General features: G+C 36.0%; 2 protein-coding genes across 2 annotated transcripts in view; one reads left to right on the top strand and one right to left on the bottom strand.

Moving 5' to 3' along the window:
- Positions 1–1,679: 1,679 nt before the first annotated feature.
- On the top strand, positions 1,680–4,679 carry LOC115443468 (39S ribosomal protein L16, mitochondrial). The gene is made up of 5 exons (XM_030168882.2): positions 1,680–1,860; positions 1,940–2,017; positions 2,867–3,024; positions 3,586–3,828; positions 4,419–4,679. Exons 1-5 carry the CDS (start codon positions 1,830–1,832, stop codon positions 4,632–4,634), a joined length of 726 nt encoding a protein of 241 aa, XP_030024742.1. The 5' UTR covers positions 1,680–1,829; the 3' UTR covers positions 4,635–4,679.
- A 721-nt stretch (positions 4,680–5,400) lies between these two features.
- LOC115443464 (transmembrane protein 132E) overlaps positions 5,401–27,224 on the bottom strand; it is a 75,092-nt gene continuing 53,268 nt past the window's right edge. The window contains exons 2-21 of the mRNA XM_030168877.1: positions 23,004–23,835; positions 18,183–18,329; positions 17,132–17,399; positions 14,921–15,064; positions 14,505–14,679; positions 14,116–14,264; positions 13,571–13,772; positions 13,089–13,261; positions 12,701–12,869; positions 11,979–12,251; positions 10,535–10,669; positions 10,399–10,439; positions 10,120–10,324; positions 9,632–9,923; positions 9,205–9,313; positions 9,008–9,126; positions 8,619–8,914; positions 8,411–8,494; positions 8,135–8,295; positions 5,401–7,610 (exon numbers count right to left, since the gene is read on the bottom strand). Coding sequence (XP_030024737.1) covers positions 7,596–7,610; positions 8,135–8,295; positions 8,411–8,494; positions 8,619–8,914; positions 9,008–9,126; positions 9,205–9,313; positions 9,632–9,923; positions 10,120–10,324; positions 10,399–10,439; positions 10,535–10,669; positions 11,979–12,251; positions 12,701–12,869; positions 13,089–13,261; positions 13,571–13,772; positions 14,116–14,264; positions 14,505–14,679; positions 14,921–15,064; positions 17,132–17,399; positions 18,183–18,329; positions 23,004–23,835 — 3,989 coding nt within the window. The 3' untranslated portion in view covers positions 5,401–7,595. The remainder of the gene's footprint in view (positions 7,611–8,134; positions 8,296–8,410; positions 8,495–8,618; positions 8,915–9,007; positions 9,127–9,204; positions 9,314–9,631; positions 9,924–10,119; positions 10,325–10,398; positions 10,440–10,534; positions 10,670–11,978; positions 12,252–12,700; positions 12,870–13,088; positions 13,262–13,570; positions 13,773–14,115; positions 14,265–14,504; positions 14,680–14,920; positions 15,065–17,131; positions 17,400–18,182; positions 18,330–23,003; positions 23,836–27,224) is intronic.

The following is a 27,224-nucleotide window of genomic DNA, read 5'->3' as shown; positions in this document are numbered from 1 at the left end:
ATTAGCTTGAAATCTGTCAAAATCTGCCACTTTTTTGAAACTTCAGCTTAGTCTGCCAGAGTTAAAATTTTGGTGCCAAATCTGCCCAAATGGCAGAAATCTGCCACAAATGGTCACACTGCTTAGTACATTGATTTTGAAGTCACGCAGCATACATGAACACAGTTTAGGCAAGATTTTGTACCAATGTCACAAATAAAAATGACATAAGGCTGCCAAATTACTATAAATTTGCTCCTCTCTAGGGACATTCCTTATTCCATCGATGATAAGATATCGATAAAAATTGCTGATCTTAAATTTTACACAGGTTTAAATTATGATATAATTTGGAATATTAAAAGTAAAACGTCCACAATTTTAAATACTTGCCTCTATTTCATAACAAATTATTGTTCCAAAATATACAATAGTATTACGCGGATTTCTTATGTATAAATTTTATACAGTTTTTAGGTCTCTGACTCAAAAATTCATTAAAGTCCTATTTTCCCTTATTTCTATCCAATTTCATATAGAAATGGAACAGTTTGATACCTTATAGATTTATCAACTTTTTTCATCCAATAAACAATTCCTATGATTACAATCATTGTAAAGGCAAATTCCTTGGTTATTAGTTCTTTTCTCCATTGCAGCACACAAAATAAATAAAATTTATTTATTTATTTATTAGCACTGCCACATTGTACATATAATAACAGTTACACATAGTTACACTAGTTTTAAACAATAATTATAGTCACTGATATGTACATAAAACAAGTACGGCGTACATAACATTCGCCACAGCATTTAAGCATAAATACACAAATGTAAACACAATTGGAGTCAATATCTTGGAATAATAAAAGTCTCTATTTCGTAAACACACACGACACAAATTTTTAAAAGAAAAATATACACGAAACGGAGAAACAGGCTTAACTCAACGTATTCGGCATAAAACTCAAGTAATTATCAAACAATAACAATTATAAAGAATTAGCATATAAAATCCAACAATAACAAATCTAGCGTCAATAATGGCGGTTTGTCAATTACATTATAGCTAACATACTTTCTACATATTCAGCATATTCAGGTCTGTTATGTTGGTACGAGATGTAATCTTAAGTTTCGTCAACCAAAACTAAACTCTATGTAACGGATACATAATCATTTTTAGAAAACCCTGTCCCAAACATCATTACACAAAATGGTCTAAGTGTCCACCCCCTGATACAAAGTTCACAGTTTTTTTTTTTCATTTAATTTATTCATAGCCATGGATACATGTCCTTCAGCTGGTAACTTATATCACATTTTTTAACATAAACTAAACAATTTATCCGTAAACTTAAAAAAATGTACCTAGATATTTTAACTTTGACTTCTGAGTTTCAGATGATCAACATTCAGTCAGATTCTTATTTAGTTTGCTCCTTGACCACGAAGGCTGTAGTCTTCGAAACGTCACTTTGGGAGAAAATAAAACATATAAACCGCGGTAAAATCCGAAAAATAGATTCAATTTGGTTTCCAACATTCGCATAAACATAAGAAATCATTTAACCGTTGTTGTATTGAAATTTCAATGCGTACCTATGTATGTACTATTTCTTTTCTAAAATTATTAGTAAAATACGATATTTCCACTGGATTTTTCCTAGTATATGATACAAGAAGTCTTGGTATATGTCATACTCTAAAATAAAGTTGACAACATTGGCGTGGTTTGACATTTCATATAATATAACCTCACATTTTAAATTTCTTCATTTATTATAAATTAAACATTTATAAAAGAAATAATAAAAATACCATAACAAAATTAAGAATTGTCAAAAATGTTGACCAGAACATTTCGTGTTACGCTTGGTAATTTGATATAATTGTAAAATGTTCCCAGTGATATAAAAGTGAAATAAAAATAATATCGTTTTTATTATATTTCTAGGCCTCTTGCGACCTGAAAGCCCGCATTTAAATTGTATAGCTGGCATAAAATATTTCCCTCCGCCAAAGAACTATGACGGTAAGTATTTTAACTTGTATTTCATTAAAAAAAATGTATACGAAAAATCCTTTTTCCATAACATTCTTACAGCCCACTGTGTAATAGAAATGTCACAAAATTTTCTACCCATTATTGATAGTAATAATTGGGGGAATAAAAATGAAGTTTTTAGTGAAAGCTTTACACATAAATTCCATTTAAATAAAAATCAGTAATGAGCCTAAAATGTACACATTAACTTAGCTTCATACTTTTCCTCACTTTAAGAATAAGTAAAGGTGTATTACACCCATACTTCCAAAGTATAAGCAATTAGGTCTGAAGTAATGACACCTGTTACAGTTAAGCAAGCAGTCCTAAACTTATGCTGAAACTGAACACAAAAACTCAATACTCATTTACTTAAGCCTAGGTTTAAATCATACATGCCTTGTGGGATGATCGTATTCACAAATTGTTAGCAACTATACTGATAACATCAAGTGTACATCAAATAATAATAGTTTACTGGTGGTAAGTTTCTCATATGTGAGAATCTGCCTGGGTAGGTACCTACCACCGCAATGTCTATTTCTGCCTCCAAGCAATACTGTGAAGGCACTGTTGTGTTTGGGTTTGGAAGACATTGTAGCCAGTGTGACTACTGGACATAATAAGACTTAACATCTCATGTCTTAGAATAGCCAGTGCATTAGAATACCAAACAATACTTTATTATTTAAGGGGTTGCATGGTGTTTCTACTATTTATATGCGGTTGAATTGCTTACCATCAGGCGAACAGCAAGCTCGTCTCTTCATTCAAAGCAATAAAAAAAAAATAAGAAATACAATATCATTTTTTATATTCATATGATGGCACTTTCAGACATTGAAATACCTGAACGACAAAGGCTGCGTGTGTATGATAAAGTGCCAGTTTATCCTCCAAACTTGAAACCACCGAAGATGCAGAAAAGGCTAAGGTACATGAGAGGACCAGAGCCTGTGCACACAACATTACAACTTAAACAATATGGTGTTGTTGTAAGTATAGCCTACACAAGAACTTGGCATTTGTTTCTTCTTATCTACTGCTACTACTACTGCTGCTACTCTAATGTGACCAGTGCAGGAAATCCTACTTCCACAATTTTATTTAATTTTTAAGTGGCAATGTTGGCAATCACCTGTCAAACCAAGCAAAGCCTCCAGAGCCGCAATAAATAAACTAAAAAAACCTGTCAAACCAAACATGTAACATAATCAAAAAATTACGTTACATCTTATGTATGCTCTTATTTTAAGCTGAAGAGTTTGTTTGTTAGTTTGAACATGCTAATCTCAGGAACTACTACTTTGAATTGAAAAATTCTATTAATGTTGGATAGCCCATTTATTGAGGAATGCCATACTATAACGCTATACTTATTATGTATAAATAAGATGGCTTGACTTGGAAACAACATGAAGTTGTATTTTGTCTATTGCAAGTTTTTTGCAAGTCACTGCTAAATTTAATAATTTTGTTATTTTAATGCAATGGTTACAACCAATGCTTGCTCATTCATTATAAGTTTCATTTACCTACATTTTAAAATATTTCAGGCATTGAGTGGTGGCAGAATGGCCATTCCGCATTTTGAAATGGCCCGTTTGGTTGTTGCAAGGAAATTAGACATGAAAAGAATGTTCGCCATATGGAGGGTGGACCCGCCCTGGCAACCTATCACCAAGAAGGGACAAGGTCAACGTATGGGCGGAGGAAAAGGTGCAATTGATCATTATGTTACCCCGATCAAGGCTGGCAGGATTATTTTAGAAGTTGGAGGAAAATGTGAATATGCAGAGGTATGTAAAATATTTTATAGGATTTTTTTTTGCTAGTCTACATGATAGATAATTTTAATAAATACTGCTTTTTCTTGCAGTGTTTTTTCCAACAGGTTTACAATAGTCTTGTCTATTGTTATGAGCAGGGTTGTAGATAAATTATTTCCTGTGGCCATAAAAATAAATAAACAGGCAACACAGTCCCTTACTCCTCCATCCTATGGTTGTCAGTTTGCTGTTCTGCAATAATCACGACATAGTATAAAACAAAGTTGTTTTCTCTGTCCCTATCTATGTATGCTTAAATCTTTAAAACTACGTAACGGATTTGGATGCGGTTTTTTTTAATAGATAGAGTGATTCAAGAGGAAGGTTTATGTATATAATAACATCCATTAAATAGTGGAGAAATATTGCACCCGTGCGAAGCCGGGGCGGGTCGCTAGTCTATACATATATAGTAATTTAAAGAGTTTGTTTAACAGCACTACTCTCCGGAACAGCTGGATTGAATAGAAAAAACATTTTAGTGTTGGATAGCCCCTTTGTCGAGAAAAACTATAGTATTAAAAAATATAATTGTGTTGATATAACAATTATTTTTTCAGGTGTATCAAATGTTAAAAATAGTAGCCGAGAGATTACCGTTTAAAGCGGAAGCAGTTTCATACGAAATTATGCAAGAGAAGGCAGCCAAAGAAAAATGGGAGGAAGAGAATAATCAAAATCCTTATACAATGAAATATCTCATCCAGAATAATATGGGAGGGTGTCACAAAGAATTATCGCCTTACGACCATCGCTGGTATGGTAAATATATATAATGTAGACATATTTTTAGAGTAGTACAATAAATGGAGTTTAAGTTATTACTTTGTTTCAATCTGTGGGAAGTCTGTAAGTGAACAGTGGTATAAGTGACCTAACATCACGGTAGGGGCCTGACGCTAGTATCGTCGTTGTCGGCCACATAAAGACCACTGCTGACATAGGCTTACCCTAAAAATTTCAAGGCGGACCTGTCAAATCAGGCATAAATTTAAACGGCTGTACGTCTTTTATTTTTTTTAATCAAAGAAGTCTCACAATTTAATATTTTTCGAATTGGGAGTCGAACCCAATACCAGTTACAGCTCAAGAACGCTGTTTTATAGATTTCAAAAATGTATGAATAAATATTATTAATTATATTTTATTACTTATACTGTTTTCTCGTAAAAATCTTTCAATACTTCGGATACTTCGCACGTGGGTGCTGAGGATAGCTCCTACACATAATTATTTATTTATAAAGTAAAAAAAGCATTCGATAAACAATCTTATATTTCAAACATGGTATATAAACAAAACAAACACAAACGCCTTTTTCTTTGAAGGAAAAGCAGATGTTCACCCACTTTTCGTCAGTGTCTTTCGTCCCATGATGTGATATCGACATATCGGGTGCGAATTCCAGCCTCTGCGGTGGTAGAGCAAATAAACCTAATATCTGCCCGCCCCGGGTCCTCTGGCTGTTAACGTACAGCGCACGCAATATAACCACGCTAACGAAGCAATCAAGGATATGTTCGATTAAAATAAAACATAGCATTATTTTATATTGGTTTATTAAATTTGACATTTCATGAAAGAGTTTTCGTGACAAGCGTCGGTTTGCATACATGTATAAACCTTGTAGCAATAATTATTTATAAACTCCGTTCATACAATTATGGCAAAAACTCAACAAAAACAAAGGTTACAGTAACAAATACTACAGCGTAGAGTACCTACTTACATCTTATGACTTCTAACCTAACGACAAAAGCCAAACAACACGCTATTAGTATTTAGATGTCGTTATTGACGAATATACAGGAAGCTGGGGCGTCTCAACGCGACGCACGGCAGATTGCATTTGCTTGGCTTCTAACGTATATATTGTATTTATATTTGATCACATTAACACACAAGATAGAAACATTTACTATAAGTGTACAGTGTACGTATAAACAGACATGTTACTATGCGCAACTCTACTCTGTTCGTATTGTGTCAAGCCTCTAACTACCACATAATACATATGTCGTTTTAAGTTGTCATCTCCACATACCTATAAATTATATAACTTCATAACAATATTTACACAACCTAAATATCTAACTTACAGTTTAAATGCAATGTACATATTCAATAAATTAATAGTGTTTACAATATTATACAAGCGCTAGGTTTTAATATATGATATGGCTTTTTATATATAAGATAGACTGCGTAAAATCAATTCCTAGCAGTCAATATATCACAACTTGAAACCGTAGCATTAGAATGGCAATTTATTGGCAAAATAAAAATTTATCAATTCTAATCACGCAATGATTTAGTACATTTACCTACATACATCCAACATCTGCAAGAATAAGTCATATTATACGCACACGCCAAGTTAAACATCATCATTGCTGGTTAATTTCTGAAATAGCTACAAATATGGAAAAGTACCATACTAGGTCGTTCCTAATCACGCAATTTAGAGCCCTCACCCGCCACTGATTAGAAATTCTACCCAGAGGCAGCTTAACGTGCGCGCAATAATATGCCCCATTTAAACTTTAACATTTACAAGTCCTAGTACTAACTTAAAGGGATTCTAATTATGTTTAGTTCTATCGTAAACATCTCGTTTTATCGAGCCTGAAAATCATGAAAATAAATAAATTTTATGTTTATAGAAAACAATCATTATGGAACGTACACAGATGTTGCAGTAGATGCAGGTGGATAGATTAAATAGTTCGGATTAAATAACAAATAAATATGTTTGACTAGTTCTGTGTCTTATCCTAACTTTATAGTTAAATCATAAGTTAATTTCCTAAACACTGGCATTTCACAGTCTTAACAGCTATCTATTACCTCAGAGTGTATACCATGGCGAGAAATGTATGTGAATAGTGTACCGATAACTGAGTTTATAACATGTATTACACCTCTCTTGCATATACATACAGCTATTCGCTAAGCTATAAGATAAAAGTGAGGTAGCGTTTTACAATCTAGTGGAAAAATATGTACAGATCTAAAACGAATGCAAGATTTTATATTTGGTATCCGAACCTCCCATAAATACAATTGCTGAAGGTTTACGAATCGTTATGTATTTGTTATTTTAAAGATTCTGCTTACTATCAATAATTATGCCCATAACTAGAAGATTACAATTTATCAATATACATACAACATTTCGCGTGTACAATATATATAATTTACCGACATATTTAAGAGTATTAACTACATGCACACAATTAACATTATTAGGTACTTTAAATATGTGCAGCTTTGTATCATAGATGACTAGATTATAAATATGTTTAACGATAATATTATGTATAAAACAGTTACAATTTTTATTTTCGATTTCGATCACTGCAAGGATCCACTTTTAGACACATATTGTATAGAGGATAATACCAGGACTGCCACCAACAACGTTACTCGTAAGGCTCGCTCAAGTGCTCCAACAAGAACTTGAGTTGCCGTTTCATGAAATCGTTCTTGTGGGCGATGGAGTCGCACAACATTTGCGTGGGAGCGACGACGTTCCCGTTGCTAACGTTCTCGTATATGTGCTCGCTAGCGGGGAGCGCTACGTTGTTGTTGTGCAAGTCGTTAGTAGTATCCTCTTGGCCGGCTGCCCCGGACGTATTAGTGGGTGCATTGTATACGTCGATTGGAGGAGCTTTGATGATATGCTGATATTTAAACGTAGACAATATCTGCCGGATCTTTGCAATGATCTGCTCTACTCAGGCGTTTGATTCCTGCGAATTTGAAAATAGACATAAGTCAGATTTTTGCAGCAGAATCTATAAATCTGGATGTCTAGGTATAAAGTGAAGTTAAGATTCTACGTTCTATGCTAGTGAGTATAAATAGCTGCTCTAGATTTCTACGTTGATGAGAAAGTAATGCATGGTTCGACGGTGATTGTGGAATGTCGTGTCGGGCGCACGCCGAAACCTAAAACTGGCTCAACTCGTGAGACGATATTATCAACTGTTAACAAATGAAACTTAACAGATAAATTATGTAATACTGTATGGCATTAACACGAATGTATATTTGTATAAAATGTAAGTACCAATATAAAACTTTATCCTAATTGTCATATTAAATGCATCAAAATTTAGGCTCTATATTTCATAAGAGAGTACATCGAACATCGAAATACTATAAGTATTATGATAGGAGAACGCCGTGATCGCTATCCGAGCAGGTATCGATGCAAGCGACACAGCAACATCTACACTAGAAGCGTGGTGGGACGGTGTGTGGTAGTTTATACCTTGAGGTTGTGGAAATAGTGCATGATTTGATCGTAGTCCATGTGCAGGTCGTCGAGGCCGAGAGACTCGACGGGCGCGTCACAGCGGGACGCCGCCTCCTCGCGAGAGAACATCGGGTTGCCTACTATCGTGGCGCGTTTCACCTCTGGCGAGTTGTTTCCTATAATTAATATACAATTCGTAAGCAATCTCGTGTCTGTTATATCCTTCTGTCTCTACTAATCAGCTTTTTAATATTGAATATATTTTGGTTTATGACATATAATTTTAATTACCTTTGTTCTGGTTGACTGCATCCACGAAATCGCCTTTTGTGTCTTTATTTTTATTCTTGTGTCTCATTTGTATTTCTGGGAGACCTATAAACCAAGAACATTTTAGTGACGCCTTTAATACCTCCATTATATAAAAATAGCAATGAGTAGGAATACAGTATTATATAAGAATTGGTATTAATAATGCGTAGTAATGAAGAAAATTAACCTATTCCGGAGTCGTGCATGTAGTCAGGACTTTCTGGTTTGGCGAAGGTGCGTCGCGAGTCGTCAGTGCCTCTGTTCAGGCCCACGATTTCTCTATAATCCTTGTTTTCCATGATGAGCGGAGCGTCGTTGTCAAACTCGAACAATCGCGCGCAATCGTCTTTGTTAGTGAGTTGTTCTACAGCATTGTCTTCTAAGTTGGCTCGATTTTGCATTGAGGCCGAATCTCGTTTGCTTTGTTCTTTCATGTCTCGTTTCGATATATATGGGGCGTCGGTTTTGTTTAGATTAATAATTCTAGAAAATATTATGAAATAATATTAAGTATACTTTTAAAAAATGTTAGATATAGGCAGGTAGGTATGTATGAATTTCGATTGATTCAGTTACCTGTCTGGGCGGCCAATCTCCGGTGATCTCTTGGAAGGTTCCTGTTCTCGGTCGTGTTTTTTGTGATGATTCCTGGAATAGCTCCGTCTTGTTGGAGGCATGACGGTCTCTGGCAAAATCTGGAATAATTAAATAAAGAGTCAACACATAAGTAATACTTGGGTTGTTTTCATCATTTTCTATAGAAGCGAGCTTACTTTGCTTGGGTTCCTGGGAGGCACTGGCACTTGTGGTTGCGGGGTTGTTGACGAGTTCCTGTGCGGTGGCACTGGTGGGCGGTAATCGTCTGGGTCGTTTGAGTCCGGCCTGAAGACCGAATGTATTAAATTATACCTCAATTATTATAATGTTAACAGTCACACGACGAGCTACATATATTTGCACATCCAGCAAGGCGCATTTGTCCTGAGAAATTCGAAGCAAAGCTATTTTCATTTGAACCTCGAAGGGTATTGTGTTCCTCTTTCTCTTTTACATATATGGTAACAAAATGACACTGATATATTCGCGCCTTTTCCCCGGAAGGGTAGGTAAGGCATATATGAACTATTTTTTTTAAGTATTACTGCAAACCCTTGAAAGAAAAGTACACAAAAGGCAAGCATATAATCGAATGTAACTTACTGCCAGTGAACATCGCCTGAATGCTGACGGGTGTGCCTTGCAGGCTTCTTGCAATAAGTCGTAGTATCGATAACTTTTCGATCGTTCTGCGAAGGCAGTTCGATAGAGTTAGGGTTGTCGAAGCTGGTCACCATCACGTTGCCATTGTCGCGAATCGCGTCGTCTGGGTCCACGTAGTTGTAGTTCAAAGGGTTGGCGGTGATTCTGATCTCGTGGTTGCCGTTATCGGTGGGTTGCGTCGAATTGCGGTTCGCTGGGTGACGGTTTCCGTTTCTTTCGATGGTTGCTCGACCTAGAATTTATCGTAAAACTAAATTAGTAAATTATAATTAAATATAGAAATGAAGATTCTAGATTAATTGAAATTGCTTTTTTGAATATCTATGTAATGGTAATTTCATTTGATTGTATTACACTAAAATAACATTGAATATGATGTAGCGACTAATACATCATGGGCTTATTAAAACAGACACAAAGTTACTTACCAAGCCAAACCCAATCATGCGCATTAGTGGTAGACTCTCGAGACGGCTTGTCACGTGCAAGACCAAGAGTGGTGCCGACAAGACCGGCGACCTGCAGGCGTCCTCCCTCCGCCAGTGCTGGCATCTTGCGACAGACGCCACCACCGCCCTCGGTCCCGGCAGGCTTCAATCGAGAGGCATACACCACACACGATACTACGAACACCTAAAATATTGTCATTAATTAGTGACATTATCTTCTGAACTTCAATAACGGTATAAAATTGATCAATATCTTACCACAATCGCAAAGCAGAAAGCTCCGAGAAGAACGTACATTCCTGCAAAAATAATGAGTTGTAAATAAGAAAGTATAATTTCCAAGTAACATCAAAAGTAGAAAAATTATATATTTGTCTGTAAAATGGATTGGTACCGATTTCAACAGGCGTCATATGCGGTGTTTGGTGCTGTCGAGGATGCTGCGCAGAATTGGGTCGGAAGATTGAATTGTAGTGCTGCGCCTGCACTGTTGGCTCGTGGTTATTCTCATCCTTGAATGGCGATATTCCTGAAAATTAAACCATTCCATTATTAGATTAATTTTAAGAGCTTGACTTGACACACAAATTGAACGCTCTATAGTCTATAGTTTGCTACACTTTTCCGAAAGGATATGTTTAGATCTGCCAGAATAAATCTTATCATTACATACATAAATACTGATCTAGTGATACTAAAGCTAAACACCTTCTAATTCCCCATTTCACGCATTATTTTAAATGTTCTTAAAACCACGTACACTACCATAGTGGAAAAGGCTCCAGTTTTTAATATAAGACCACTGTATTACGATTATAATTAAATTAAGCGGCGATAGCCTAGTTGGTTGTGGAACGGACTGCCGAGACGAATGTCCGCAGGTTCAAATCCCAAGGGCACACACCTCTGATTTTTCTAAAAAATTATGTGTGTATTCTTTGTGAATTATCGCTTGCTTTAACGGTGAAGAAAAACATCGTGAGGAAACCTGCATACCTGAGAAGTTCTCTATAGGAATTTCGAGGGTGTGTGAAGTCCTACCAATCCGCACTAGGCCAGCGTGGTGGACTAAGGCCTAATCCCTCTCAGTAGTAGAGGAGGCCCGTGCTCAGCAGTGGGCAAGTATATAATACAGGGCTGATATTATTATTATGTTGTATCTTTCCTGCGGGAAATCACGGCATAAAGGCCGGTCCTTTTGGAAGGCTTGCGTGGGGACATGGATCCAACACGTAGAGGCCCCTTTAAGATACATTACTCTAGTTGGGGTTTATACACCTTGCGAGTACTCTCTCTGTCTATACTTATGGAGGAAATACAGCCAAAGACAGCGCTTGCAAGGTGCAGGGACTATTGCAGAAAAGATGGGAATTATACTGGGTCTATGGATGGGATCTAGGTGGACTGGTTGCTGGGCTATTGATTGAGACAACGGGACGCCTGCCAAGTAAAATGTCTCAATCTTATGTATTCAAGGCAGGCGGTGACTTGCCCCCCACTAGATGGGCATCCCATAAGTGGCGTAAGCCAAGGACGCAACACCGGTGTGGGTGGCTTAAGGGTGTCGAGAGGTGTGCACCGATTTCACCATCGCGGGTCGCTATCGCGTCCCGGAGCGGGTTTCCTCGCTATTACGCAGATTGAGCACTTCCACCCTGGAGCTGAGGTTCTTAGCTCTTGCGACTTCCACCCCTAGCCGGCCAGTTAAGGCAAGCCAAGGGTCAGGGGGTCTCATTTAGCCCCCACGGAATCAGGGAACGCGGTGTCGCCACTCACCGTCGACTCGCCACAAAGCCGCCCCTGCGGGCTTATTATTATTATTACGATTATAGTCTTACCTTTAAGCACCTCTCCAAGCTCGGACATGCCGCTCCTGAGTCCCCCACGGGCCATGATATCATCATTTTGTGGCGTGTCTGGCCTTTGCGGGATGTCACCGCCACTAAAGTCCACGTCAACGCTGGCAGCGGCGGTAGCGAGGGCGCCAGGAATGTTCTTAATGTTGGCTGGAGTTTTGGTGTCACCCTTGCCGGGGAGTGCGACGCGTCGCAGGGGCCCCGAACGGCATTGTTCGGGTGTTAACAATGTTACACGTAGAAGTTCTCCACTACCTATTTTTATATGAATTGAAGTTTAATGATGATGTGATGAATGTATGAAATCCGTATTAATAGCAACTTGAAATAAGGTTACAGAAGTATGAAATAAACTATAATTCGTTCATCAATCGGTATATTTAGAATTATTGCAAATGAAAAAAATCGATTAACATAACTATCTTCTAACGTCTAATATCTTTTTGAAGAACTAACGCTGCTCTGCCGTTTCACATTCTAATTTGATCTAAAAACCTGAGTGACAAGTCAAAAACGAAGAAAACAATAATATTAGAATCGTCATTATGATTTTAGTCTTTCTTTATAACAGTGCCGCATTTAATGAAAACAAATTATGTTTTCCCACCCATCCATATAGGAAAATTTCATGAATTCTGTAACACTATTGTAGTACTTGCCATTCGACGTAATCTCAACATGCCTATAAATATTCTTAGACATACCTTCACCAATGGCAATTACTCTTGGATGTTTGGATGCCAACATTGGAGCAAACGCTACAACCTCAGGATCAAGACTCTCAACCAACAAGAAATAGTCGGACACTGCAACATCTCGTAACGCTGTGCGACTTCCATCTGAGAACTCGAGATCAATGTCTAACAGTCCTTCCTGAAATAAAAAAATATAATCATAAAGGTGCTGTCCAGACTTCAACTTTATCTCCTCTATCAACATATCTTTGTAAACTTGACTTAAGTAATAACAATTATCTATCTACTAATTTGTTCGATTAAAAGGATGGACATAAAGTCGCGTCATAAATACTAATAAGATCTGTACTGTTTATGTTACAAACACACATTAGTAAGGAATCGATTTTGTACATACCTGGTATTGTGCTGTAAGACGCCTGGTGACAGTTGTTTCAGACACGTATCCATTCTCAATGGCCGTGTCTGGAGAGATGTTCAACTGAAGTCCTGAGATGACACGAACTAGCAACCTTGATATAGATACTTTATCATTGCCAACGCGGACTTCGCGGAGACCAATCACTCGACCTACAATATTTTGTTAAATATTAATGACTCTTAATCAATATACCCAGTACTTACATCTGCGGGTGGTCTCTACCAATGATATCAATAAGCTCTCCTTCAATCTTTATAAAGCGTCAATTATTACCAATATTAATGGAATATAATTTTTAGACGTATTCAAAAATTACGTATCGAACCGCTCTCGAGGTCAGTAAGGATTAGAAAACAACATTTTTTGATTATATATTATAATATTAAATTCAGTTTCAGATCCTGATCTTTACTATTTACTAATATTAAGGAATTAATGAGTATTAATCAATAACAAACCTGTGATAGGCGACAGAACTTGCACTTCAGTGCGGCCTGTGCTGCGACCCTGCAGTACTTTCCCACGTAACGTGGCGATGCGAAGGTCGGCGACGCGCATTAACGACATCACTAGCTCGGTCACTTTGAGCCACGTGCGCCGCGACACGAAGTAAGACACCCGCCCCGAGTCGTGGTCTTTGGCCAGAAAACGGGCGTAAACCTGGAATAATAATATTATTGTAATATCTTTTAAAGTGGTCATTGCACATTGTGATGAATACGTACACATTTTACAGTTTAAAAAATCATTTTATATACGATATTAGGAGAAAAATGTTCATATTATAGTTGTGACCGGTAATCATATTTTACATACTGTCACACACGACTACATAAGTTTTAAAATATAGTATCTAGAAAGGCCAATTCAGAATATAGTATCACCTAATTTCAGCCAAGGTGAACATAACTGCTGTGACATAGAAAGCTTTGACAAGGTATTCTATAGCCTCGTTAGAAACTGTTACATATAATTAATAAATGATTTGTAGTAGTGTACGTACTTCAACGTTACTTTGCTGGTAACGCAATCGACACGAACGTTGATCTGTCAATGAGTTTGTATTGTCTGGCCTAGAGCCGCCCCAGCCGCGGGACGAAAGCGAGCGTCGCAACCTATCCTTCGAATTTGCATCATCAGACACCTTCCAGCCTAAAAAGCAAAGGTAATCGAATTAATATTGTTTTTTATTACGTTGAAATTAATTAATGACATAATTTATTGTTTTTCTTTAAACATTAGCATGTCGATAGCTTTCTGTTATTTACGTGTATTATATTCTTATTTCTATAAGATCCCATAGACAAACACCAAGTATAGTTCTCTCATAGCTTCCTGCCTACACTGTAAAACACTTCAACATTAATTACATTTTCCAATTTGAAAGTTTACCTTTAATTTGTGACAGCCTGTTATCATCGACATCGATTTCAAGAGGGTTCTCGGGCATCCAAACTGTAAATCTCGCCAGACCAGTGTACGTGCCATATTTAACAATAACGGAAGCATTAGACGAGCCGCGGATCTCAGAGCCGTCCACGTACACCGAGCTGCATGAGGACGATACCTGAATAAAAAAAAATTAATTTGGCTAATTTGAACAGAAGAAAATATCTTTATTTAATTTAACAAAGGCAAATTAGCGCATTGTCAAGCAAAATCGTCAAAAGTTAACAATCATGAGCATAAAATATGAATTCCTGAAATCATATTACACTTTCGTAAAACAATAAACAAATGTGACACCTACAACGGACGCATACTACACAGCGGTAAATAATTTATCTCACTGTCAGAACTAAGCTTACCTTCAGCACACTCTCGTCCTCGGAGTGGCAGGAACTCTGAAGTGTGACGTCAGCAACTTGCCCGGCTTGCGAAACTATAAGAACTTTCATAGACTGCGACACCTGACGGCCCGTTAGCACTGCCGTGTTCAGCACCTCCCAGTTCTGGTAACAAACGGATTTAGTAAACTTTACTAGAGTGCTCTAAATGTGGTGCCGTTCGTTGCTGAACTTATAGACTTAAAATGTCTTTCTTAATGTTTTAGATGGATGTTGGAAAAATCCTAGAGCTCTAATTAATGAAAGTAATAGGTACCTACATTTAATGTTGATGGATCCTATTTAGAAGCCACTTTTATTACTTATGACAATACTAATATCATAATTGCTACACAAATCTTGTAGCAAATAAAATATTTGTACTCATATCCTATGATTCCCATGATATATATGTCCACAATACTAAAGAAATTGTCAATATGTATAAATATTAATAAATCTATTTAAAAAAAGAACAGACCATTCTTATTTAAATGGCTACAAATTAGCTATGCCGCATAAATTCTCGAGATATATAAAAATTTAAATCATATTTTCATAATTACTCAAACTAGCCCCTAACTTCTTTTTGAGCACAGAAATGAAGTTTTCCATTGCCATCGCTTAACTTTACATTGGATGAATTTTGTTTGTTTTTATTTGCTGTTGTTGGTAGTTTGCTCAGTTTTTGAAATGAAAGTTGATTCAGATTTCAAACTAATTGAAAGGGAAACACGATCCGAACTTCCTAATAGCTTTACTGCGTTAATAATTTCCATGCGTATCTTTATCTATATCTGTTTCATGTGTTTCACTCGAAACAGTAGATTATGATTTTGCTATATCAACAGAAAAAGGGAAATTAAAAACATATTTTACACGACATGTAACACAGGCGACAGGCAGAATTTTATAGAAAAGTAAACTGATTATCTGGAAAAAATGCTGTTAATTATAAGTAAACAGAACCAAATTCATTATTGAGTGTAACAAACAAACTAATTAATCTTTGGTGATATACTTCATCGTTTATAGTTGTATCTAGTCAGACATCGTGCACTCATCCGTCAGTAAGCAAGAATAAAAGTCTCGTTCGACCTCGACCGTTGCCACCAAACGCCTGGGGGCGTCGGGTAATGAATTTATACTAATATGGAAGTAGAGTAATTGCTTTATAAATATTGCTCCGTAACACTATTAACGCATCAGGGCCACACACGTGCAAGTTAATGGAGTGATTTTGTGTACCATCTCGTTCACGATAATTTTTCATTAACTTTAATTAAAATTTCATCTAGTAAACCAACGGTCATGATGAAATATTAAAATTCTACTTTGTACCCTCTTAATATAAAAGTAAAAATTAAATGGAAAGCGGAGATTATGTTGGTATAAAAATGTAGTCCTATTTTTACTATTCTAAGGTTAATTCCGTGTGGGCGGCTACAGTGTTCCAGTCTCCATTAGCATCCGATAAAGCCCCCATTAAAGCACTTAATTCATACTAAAGTACACCATTAAACGTTAATCTCGCCAATTTGTTATAACATTTTCAAAGTCATATAATATATTATACGAAAAATTATGCATGTCTAAATTAAGAAAGCGTTCATTATTCCATTTGCGGAACATTCTGCACATTGCTGGCAAATTGCCATTAATATAAAAGGTTAGAAACTTTATAACGACATTGTAATAGAGGGGACTTCGTTAACACCGCTAATTATGAAGAAATTATTTTCAGTGTAATTTATCGCTATAATCGATGCCTCAATAAATTCTGTCCAGACGTCTGAATCTATAATGATAGTCGAATTATTACGTGGGTGGTCGAAGATAGTAATCATTTTTCGCATTTACTGGAGAATGAGAACAAAAGTTAAAATTTATAACTGACTTACTCTTATTTAAAAAGTATAATGATTCAGTTACCATGACGTTGCTTGGATTAAAGATTGTATCTCAAAACTTACCGTTTATTTGCTGCCAAACTCAGTTAAGTTCGAACAACTTCGTAATAAACTATGAGCCCGCCTACGTCAAAATTGCTAACAGAATTTTATTATATGGTTCCAAATATTTAATTTTCTAAACAATAGGCCGGGTTTGTGGATAACTGTCTACAATGTTATCTTATGATATCGACAACTTTGACATGAATAATTGATATCTTTAAAGCCGTATAAAACCTACCTTTGAGATGGGTAAAACGGCTTGAATATCATCTTTTTCGATGTCAAGGCGGGTGTTGACTCTGTGCTCATGAGGAGACGTCTCCGTTGTCGAAGCAGTTGTTGACGTAGAAGATACTTTAGCTGACCAGCTCAGCCTTGCAGTACCTCTACCTGATTCACCCTCAGACCCTTCTGCATCTCCTTCTCCTTCAGCCCCCACTTCTACAAGCCACGTGAGAACTTCCTCCCATCCTGGTCCACCAGCACCACTACTCTCGTCACCATCCCTATGTGTTAAAATATAGCATAAAATCATGCATAATTCAAATATTCAAATAAGTTGGGCTTTTATAAAAGGTTGCCCAAGGACATCGTTGAAGGTGAATAGAAAAGGTGAGAAAGTCACAATAAATCAATAGTCACGCTAGCAAAGTTACAGTATCAGCTATCTGTATTTAGTAATTTGAGTTGAGGTGGCGGTCTTATCATATCTGTGTAATGGCAAAACGAGTCTTAAACAAAATTGAAGATATTGAACAAATCCTGCGAAGTACACAATTAATGTATTCGGCTATAGAATCATTTTTCAAGGTTCACCTAAATATTCATTTAGGTGACACAATATCGTCGATACAAATAAAATTCTGACCTGTACCGTGCTATTTAATTTCAGTGCAACTTTTGTAATTTGCGTAAAAGGAGATTTTAAGTTAATTTTGTTAGCACTTCCTCATTTTGCCATTTCAAATACGAACACATTATTAACCCCGTGATTTAGTGCCGGTCGTTTCGCAGGTTGACCTACTTAAAATAATATCGTAAAACGGGAATAGCTAGAAAGCGCCGCCGAGAAAATAGAAACGCAACAAATCCTTTATATCCGTAGTGCGCAGGCAAGGAAATGGCGTGTGCTACGGTTGGATGAAACCAAATTTATTACTATACTCACACGTCATTTTATTACTAAACTATACAACTATTTTGTTGGTCTTTATGTTGATGTTATTGACTGCATCCGATGTAGCAGAAATTTGGTAATAATATCTAAGTTTGATAAATTCACCACTTACATATCAAGTTCATCATCATCTCTTAAAGGCTGTTCAAGCCTCGTTGCGGTGACTGTCGCAGAGCGGGTCTTTACCTCTGCAGTGACTGCCCAGCGAGAGTTAGCAGCTGTCACGCTCAGCAATCGTAAACCTGACTTCACCTTCATTCTACAAACAATAACCATTATTAATGACATGCTATAATTAACAACTTATCTAAATGTCGTTAATTTCCTGCTATACATCGTAAAGATTATTTATTACTCATGCGTTGTGAATTTAGATCTCCAGGTAGAATAATAACATGGTGCGTGTACCTACACGAGGAGCCACATTTTTTACGATGTAAGTTGTACATCCGAAATAATAGTATTGATTTATTTTCCATTATTGTTTCTAGTTCCTTTAATTAAAAAATGTGATACATCTATTAAAATTGTTAAGTATTTGATTGTAGCTGCAGTTTCTTCTAACCCTTTCTACCTAAATTATGGAATTCTAAGTAAGTAAAAACATTTTGTAACTCTATTTAGTTCTATATTAACTCAATTGGTGACTTTAATGAAACTTGTCACACATTTCATATTAGATTTTATATTTTTATAAAACAGGAAGTCTCCATCGTAAGTCTTGTCTATCACAAACGAGAAATACTTTAATTCTTAAACCACTTCGCATGGAAATATGGAATCATAAAAAGGTTCTTGTGTTGCGCTGTATTCAACGTTTCACATGCTCTATTAAACTTTAACAGAAACCACATGGTATTTTCATAATATTAAATTCTTGTATTAAAAATAGCCGTATGAGTACGCGTTTACGTACAGAGCACATATTTAAAATACCAATAAACAGTTAATGTAGTAAATGTGGAATTTTGGAAGTGATGTTATAAATTCTCATTTAGGCCCCACCAGCTTTATTCCCCGGCGCGTCTCCGTTCCGGGTGTGATCGTAACTCAAAGGAAACATATACCCCCAAAAGTTTTGTAACAGGTGCTCTGTATAATATATGGCGTGATTTGTGATTTCGGTTCTAATATTACACTATTCCTAATGAGGCTTGTGATTTATTATAACGTATTACCGTATGTGTGATGTAAAAGATAATATGTAATCAGGATGTTATGATAATATTTTCCTTATTTCTTTTTTCCTTTCATATTTATGATTGTTTCTCAGTACTGTAACTTATAATAGTATATTATCTTCATGTATATATACATATATATATATATGTATATATAAAGAGGCGAGAATTGTACCTGTTTACAAAAACGGAAATAAACATAATATTTCAAATTACAGACCCATATCCATTCTTTCGTGTATAGCTAAAGTCTTTGAATCACTAGTATATCCTCACCTGTTTAGACAAGTTCGAGACCAACTATCATCAAACCAGCATGGCTTCATCACTAGGAGGTCCACAAACACAAACCTAGTTCAGTACACTGATGATGTTACATTAGCAGTAGATAAAGGTAGCCAAGTTGATGCTATCTACACAGATTTTACCAAGGCATTTGATAAAGTTAACCATCGTATTTTGGTAAAAAAACTTGCAAAATTTGGAATATCGGGACCTATGCTTGACTGGTGCAAAACTTACCTAAAAAATAGACAATCCAGTGTTGTAATTAATGGCTATAGCTCTGCTCGTTTTATTTCCTACTCTGGGGTGCCTCAGGGCTCTAATCTAGGTCCTTTATTCTTTAATGTCTTTATAAACGATGTCACTGATGTTCTCAAAAACTCAAATTGTTATTTATTTGCAGATGACTTAAAACTAATTCGTACTATACAAAACACGCATGACGCAAAACTGTTACAAGACGATTTGGATAGCCTGTCATCTTGGTGTGTATCCAATAAGATGCATTTAAATCCAGCCAAGTGTTTCCACATCAAATTTACTCTTAAGCATAAAACAAACGACACTACATATACAATTTCTAATGTACCCATAAAAGAGGTCGCTGAGATCCATGATTTAGGAATAACACTAGATACTAAACTAAAATTCACGTTTCACATTGATAAAGTACTTAATTCTGCATATAAGTCACTTGGTTTTATTCTCAGAAATGGCAAAGAATTCAAAAATCCTCTACAACTTTATTGTTATATAATAGCTATGTTAGAAGTAAATTGGATTACTGTAGTGCTGTCTGGTCACCATTATATAAAATACACATTAATAGAATAGAGAAAGTTCAAAAAAAACTACTCTACCATTTGTCATACAGATTTAGACCACCTGCCCATATTAAATCTTATAAAGAAAAGCTTATACATTTTAATTTACAGTCTTTAAGTGATAGAAGAGATTTTTTGAATTTACTATTCCTACATAAGATTATGAATGGTGTAATAGATGCAACTTATTTACTTAACAAGTTTTTATTAAAGGCACCAAATAGACCGCCTCGAAAACCTGGACCCTTATTTCATGTTCGGTTCAATAGAACTAATAAAGGGAAGCAAGCTCCTGTTCCTCGCCTGTCTATTCTGTACAACCAAACAGTTGGTTTCCGTAATGACGTCGACATTTTTGGTGATAAATTATTACAATTTAGACGTAAATTATTGAGTAACGCTGAATGTTAACTATGTATGTTTTGTTTTTTCTCTTTTGTTATAAATAGTATATAAGATTTTACGTAATTTTATTGCAGTTGTACTAAATATTATTAGAGTAATTATTGTTTAAGATTGAAAATATATATTGTGGCTCATGCTGTGACTGCTTGTAACTAGAGTTACAATTACATAAGAGACTGTTACTATATACATGTGTGGATTTAAATTGAATTGTAAACTCCGTTAGCAGTCCGTTAATAATAAATAAATAAATAAATAAATATAATTTACGAAAGGTGTATGTAAGTATAGTACCTATGGACTTTAAAACGGCTGGAGCGATTTTAATGAAATTATTAATTAACCTATAGATTAGCCCAGCCAGGGGCCCTGTGTAGTTTGGAAGCGATTAAACCACCAGAAGTCATCTGGTTATAAAAATTAGTTCTAACCGTGCAAAGTCGGGGTGTAACGTTATATTATATACTTTGATAGAATACAAACTAGTAGAAGCAAAACGCGGATGGTAAACAACATTGTATACCATCTGCGTTTTAAAATACAATAGCACGCGTTAAATTTGAATGAAAATATTTATTCCGCAGAAAAATTAAACGTAGTTATAATTAAACAACGTTTGTATCTCGTCACCAAAACTGAATGTATGTTTTAAATCCACATTTGCTTAAACAATTCGCGTCGGTCCCTATCCGGGCTTGATCCCATTACGCATGCAATCTTTATTTGCATTACAGAGATGAAAAACAAATGATTCATAAACGGATTCACTGAAGATTTTACATCATCGTCCTGTGCCTATGATAAAAAGATAAAAAAAAAGTCTTCGGGCTTTAAATTTTAGGTTATAAACTTATTTTTTTAAGCCGATGTACAGGCGCTAAGACAACACGATTCGCTTGTTGATCTAGAATGATTATAGTATTGTTGGCACCGACAGCCACTTGTAAAGAGATATGTGTATTAAACGTAGGTGACTATTCTATGTGAATAGATGTAAAGTGATGAATTCTTATGACTTATTGTTTGATTGAACTAAATGCTTAGATTGGTGACGATCAAATACTTTTCTTAAAGTTATCAAATGAATTTCTTTGGCATAACTCAATCAATATAAATATATAAATCGAAGAATATTATGAACCTAAATAAATAATATAGTCATTACTAAATAACTTACTTAAAATATATAGAAGTTCATCACCCCTCACTTCTAGCTACAGGCCTAAATAAATAAACTCTCTATATGCGTTTAATTTTAAATTAAAGACCGCTTATCTGGAAATTATAAGTTAAACATTAATTAAGTCTTACACTTATGTTTTACATTGAACTAATAAATAGGCTTTAGTCGCTTACAGTAGAACTTCTAAGTCTATACTGAAGCCATTGTTAAAATAAGATTATAAGTTTAACCAATAAATTTAACACGTAAAATAATCGAGACGAGTTCAAAATTTAAAACAAGGTTATCTATTATACGGACAATTTAAAGTGGATGTCTAGACAACAGATTAATAGGAATTTAAATGAGAAAACGAAAATATGAGCTATTTATTTATGGCTGTTAAAGCAGTGCCTTTGTCTAGAATCAATAAAATTATGTTATAACCTAACGTAAAAGTTTTAATTGGCGCATCCAGGTTGCGAGCGCTCTGTATAACCGGAGTCGGTGAGGTACTCTATACGTACTTCACCACAAATGTGAACATACTTTCTTGGCGCTTCATTCATTTTCAATCCACCGCGCCTGTTAAAACTTGACAAGCGGTTCACAAGTACCATTATGGACGTAATGAAAGTGTTTTAAAAAAGGTGAATTTAATTTTGAAATTGTATGGATTTTTGATGAAGCAATTCTATTTTTAACTTTAAATAGTAATAACGATTCTATTTAAAAACAATCATTAATTCTTTTACTATTAAGTTCGTTAAAGTTGAAGCAACGTGTCATGAAAATATGCATTTTTTTACAGCTGCATTTATGTTAAAATATTACGTCATTTGGTTACAAATACTCCCAAGAAGTGTTCTGTCGTGCACTCAATGCAATGAAATAACATGTCAGCTTTACACGTCTAGTGAAGTCATGTCACTAGTGATTGCTTAATTTGCTTCGGAGCCGTCGCATTGAGAGTTCGATGACATCCACAAGTAGATGGTTGCGTGCGTTATGCATAATGTTATCGACAAAAAAAAATACAAACGCATTTAGACAAACAGTATAAACATGGTACTGACCTGATGACGACGTGACCAATAGTGTGGGTGCTGTCTCGCCGGACAACAAAAGGCAGGTGAATTCTCGAATGAGGATATAACGGTGCTCTTGGGAGAAGTAGAGCCGCATCGCCAGCCCGGGCTTCCCTGTACCCTGCTCTTGCGCCAGCCAAAGTCACAGACCCTAAAGGCCACGCTGGCTGGACTGATACTCTGCCACAAGCATCTTCTCCTGATTCCCCAGTGCCTGCCTCAGTAGCACTATATGCAAGTCGCACTGTTCTTGGTGGTCTTTTACCCTTCCCATCAGCTGGCCACCAAGCAGCAGGAACTGTTAATTCCGCTAGACACGCGCCTTCTTCTCCTTCAGGACCACATGTAGCCATTAGCGACTTAGACCCCAGACTTGCATGTAAAGTTATACAAACACGTCGAGGTCGAGTTGCCGCTCTTCGTGCACCACCTTCCCCACCAGTGTGGAATAATACTCGTAAAACTGGTGCATCTCGTGGCAATTCTCTAAATACAAGATGAGCGGACACGTCTAGTCGATGTGCCGTAGCTTCTTGTAATTCCATTAGCGTTGCATTTCTCTTCGGTGGTTCCAAGGGATCAGGTACAGCGTATCTCGCTGGTACCGTCTGTTTTGTAGAAAACGGTCCGTAAGTCGCACGAACTGACGCCGGGGCTGAACCTTGTAACACGGTGAAGCGGTCGAGCGAAAGTAATGCTCCCGGTAAAGCCGTGCCCATCGGCTCTGGAGGTGGCCCGGCGCCATTCCATCTCGGCGTGTGTTTGAGGAAAAACCCGCTATCTTTGTTTTCGAAATGAACTTCAACAGCGAGCACAGTCCCTGAAACAAAGAAAGGAAAACGTTATTACGAATAACAGATACGAAGATACAATATTATATAACAGAACACATGCTGAATATTAAAAGTTACATAAGTGCTACGGTTTGTATATTTTTTGGGATAAAAGGGCATGGCAGGAAATTGTTGGCTTTGTTCCAAGAGCTACGTAAGTACCTATTCTACAGAGAAACGTTAACTTCTTTATGTTTACAAACACAGCGACGTCGTTTAATTGATGATTCTTTCGTATGGAGTGTTAACTTTGAGGTAGATGTTTCTACTAACAAAAAAATTATGTATTTAGATATTCTATATTATAAAATGGGAGAGTGAAGTGTCACAAGAGGAAAATAAGGAAAGGAAAAAAGTAGAACGTAAATAACATTATAAGGCAACGAGTGAAGGCGAAAGTGCTCTTGTGGTTATGACGGATGAGTTAGCGTCACGCAGACTACCGTCGCAAGCCCTCACAAGCCGCGGCCTCGTCACTTATCACCCACGTTGGTTATAGAGCTCAGGTTGGTTTGTGTCGCACTCTTGCCTTTGAAAGCATCGTCGAGCAAAATAATTTAAAACATTAATGAAATATTTTTTATAAGTTTAAATTATATAACTTCGATATCTAAGTATGTGCAAAATGTTATATGTAGATTTTGTACTCTAGCCTGTCAATAAATATTTTTATCATTTCAATTGCCATAGAAGAAAGAGCACTATATTCGAATCTTAATATCAAAAACAATCCACCCATATATTGACTGTGGAAATCGTTAATACCCTTTTAATAAAAGTCAATCGGTGAAATTGGTTAAGCTAATTATTTTTTTCATTAAAACACAAACGTAGACAATTAAGCGGTAATGCGCAAATTTCCTGTACACGGAAGGATTGCTTCATTTGCAAGGAAACGGCACAGTTCTGCCGGCATGCGCACCCCCCATTACACGAGAGGTAAGGGGGGACAAAAGGTGGATAATAAAAAGCTTTAGCACGTGATGTTCTTAGAACAAAGAAAAATTCACAGCGCTTTCAAGTTCCAACTCCATTTGAGGATATGTTACATTATGTTCGCAATTGTTAGAGATGAAAAGTGGCAATTCTGGGAAGAATATTTCTGAAATCTTAATTTTTTGTTATATAAGCAAGGCCATGTTCTTACCGTACTCTAAGTACATATTACAGTATAAATAAACTCATAATTTCAACGTTCCTACATAGCCCAGATAAAATATTTTTTACTGTCAGTATCCAAATATTTCGCTAAAGGCTTTTTTTAGTTTCGTCATTTAATATTGTCCAAGTCACTATTACAATTCATAACAGTACAGTAAGAAAACAAATACCGATATTAGATACTGAATGAATGTTATTTCGTTTCGCAGCGTATTCCGCACACTTTAATTTCCTTTGGACGTAGCGAGGCTGTAAAAAAAGTTTGTTTGCACAAAAATACGATTGATATCGCTTTTCGCAATAGTAACGTCGATTGCGTAGGGCGTTTAAGTGGGGTAGCTCTGGGGTGTTATATCTACGATAGAGCTGATTCGGCCTTTTGCCAAAATATTTGTAGGGTAGTGTAACCGAAGAAAGCCTAATTTGTAAAAAGACCTACCACCATCCATGTTTTAGTATTTTTTGTGTAGTAGTGTAAAAAGAATCTTCGACTTTTTGTTAGTTCTTCATTATTAAAGTTCATGATATGTAGTTATGTAGCAATTCCATCAAATGTTTATATACTTTATGAAATGATTATATAAAGATTTAAAAATTAGGTTACAATATTATTAAGGCCACGTTTATAATGTATTTGGTTAATTTAGGGCATATAACATAGATGATCGAATCCAAAATACTTGAGATACATAGAATTTAAATCCCAAATCACAAATATGTGATTGTAGTTACATATATCATATTAACAGGATAGATAATTATAAAAACGTGTAAATATTTGACAAGATCAACCTCATTAAAAGTTGCTACTATTTACTATTGAAGCTAAACAGGGAGCGTGATTAATAATTTGCCTGAAACGATGTTGCGCGAAAATGTCTCCTGTCGCTTCGCTCTCGTATTGATGGCTCACTGAAACATCAATAAAGGCGACGTGGTAATGTGTCGGACTCCGTTAATGGGTAAATATTTGCACGTTTGTCATGGCGCATTGCCGGCAGACTTTGACGTCACACGACCGTTCTGCCAATTTACATAACTGCTACATACACTGGTTTTGTGTTCGTTGATTAATTTATGGATTTGCTTCATCGATGCTGTGTTGACAGATGTGTTCAATAAAACCCATTACGGCGGTTGAGTGTCGTTGACGTACATGGCTATTGACCAGGAATGCCATTACATTGCGTAACACGGGTCATTTACTTTTATTAGCAACTTACTCTCTCTTTGGAGGTAAATATATTATGATCAACAAAAATGGTTCTAAGATAGCAATGTTAGGGCGATTTTTTACTAATACACGAACAGGCTGAATTGGAATAGTAATGGTCACTCATGTGGCTTTGCTATCACGTACTAGCAAGTCAAAAACTAATTCGTTGCCTTTCTTCATGCTTTTTTAACAATCATAACATTACAAAATTGAAGTTTTTCTTTATTCGTTAGAATTATTTCGATTCTGAAAATTGGTTCACTAATAAGAAGGTGTTAGCCCCGAGTATTACAGGCTTTTTATGCCTGACTAGCTTGCAGCTGCAAGTAAAATAAAGTATATTTATACGCGAAGGAAGAACACAATATAAAAAAATATGAAAACAATTTGCAACAAGTTTTCTCGGCATATCCAGCATCTATTAAAACTTTTACAATCTTCTTCATACATATACTTTCAATTTATTCAGGAAAAACATTTTCACAAAACATAGTTTTTGTCTACTGTTTTTATACAAGTATAAAAGAACATATAAAACTCCTGCGTAACAAAGGTACGTAATATTGAATTAGTTTTCGATTCTGATCCAACGCCAATCCTAGGCCAATCGTTTTATTAGGGTCCTCGGGCTAATAAAAATATATCTTCGAACTTTATTTCGTGGGTTCAATATTTCGTTTGGTCTGTAATACGCTGATGTTTCTATAAGCCGGTGGCAACTGGCTACTGGGTGGAGGTCATAAATCATTATTCACGATAGCACGTAGTTTATTTCCTGGTATCCTATCTGACGATCGAACGAGTAACTCAATTGGTAGCGTGACTTCTCCTGCATAACAAATATGTATCTGAATACTGCAGCATTTCCATATTTACGTATATACTTAATATTTATTTTTCAAAACGTGAAACACATACTGCTAAAAACCAATAAAATAGTATTAGTTAGAAAAACTGAATGGTAAAAGTACGAAATCTCCAACGCAATATTTCACGCCA

This window comes from Manduca sexta, chromosome 17 (genome assembly GCF_014839805.1).
Source record: "Manduca sexta isolate Smith_Timp_Sample1 chromosome 17, JHU_Msex_v1.0, whole genome shotgun sequence".
NCBI classification, from domain to species: Eukaryota; Metazoa; Arthropoda; class Insecta; order Lepidoptera; family Sphingidae; genus Manduca; species Manduca sexta.
This window is presented reverse-complemented; position numbering and strand designations above follow the sequence as displayed.

Coding starts and splice junctions, on each gene's coding strand:
- LOC115443468 (XM_030168882.2), top strand. CDS start 1,830: ATGTTGACCAGAACATTTCGTGTTACGCTTG. Junction 2,018..2,866: donor TCCGCCAAAGAACTATGACG/GTAAGTATTTTA, acceptor TGGCACTTTCAG/ACATTGAAATACCTGAACGA. Junction 3,829..4,418: donor GAAAATGTGAATATGCAGAG/GTATGTAAAATA, acceptor TTATTTTTTCAG/GTGTATCAAATGTTAAAAAT.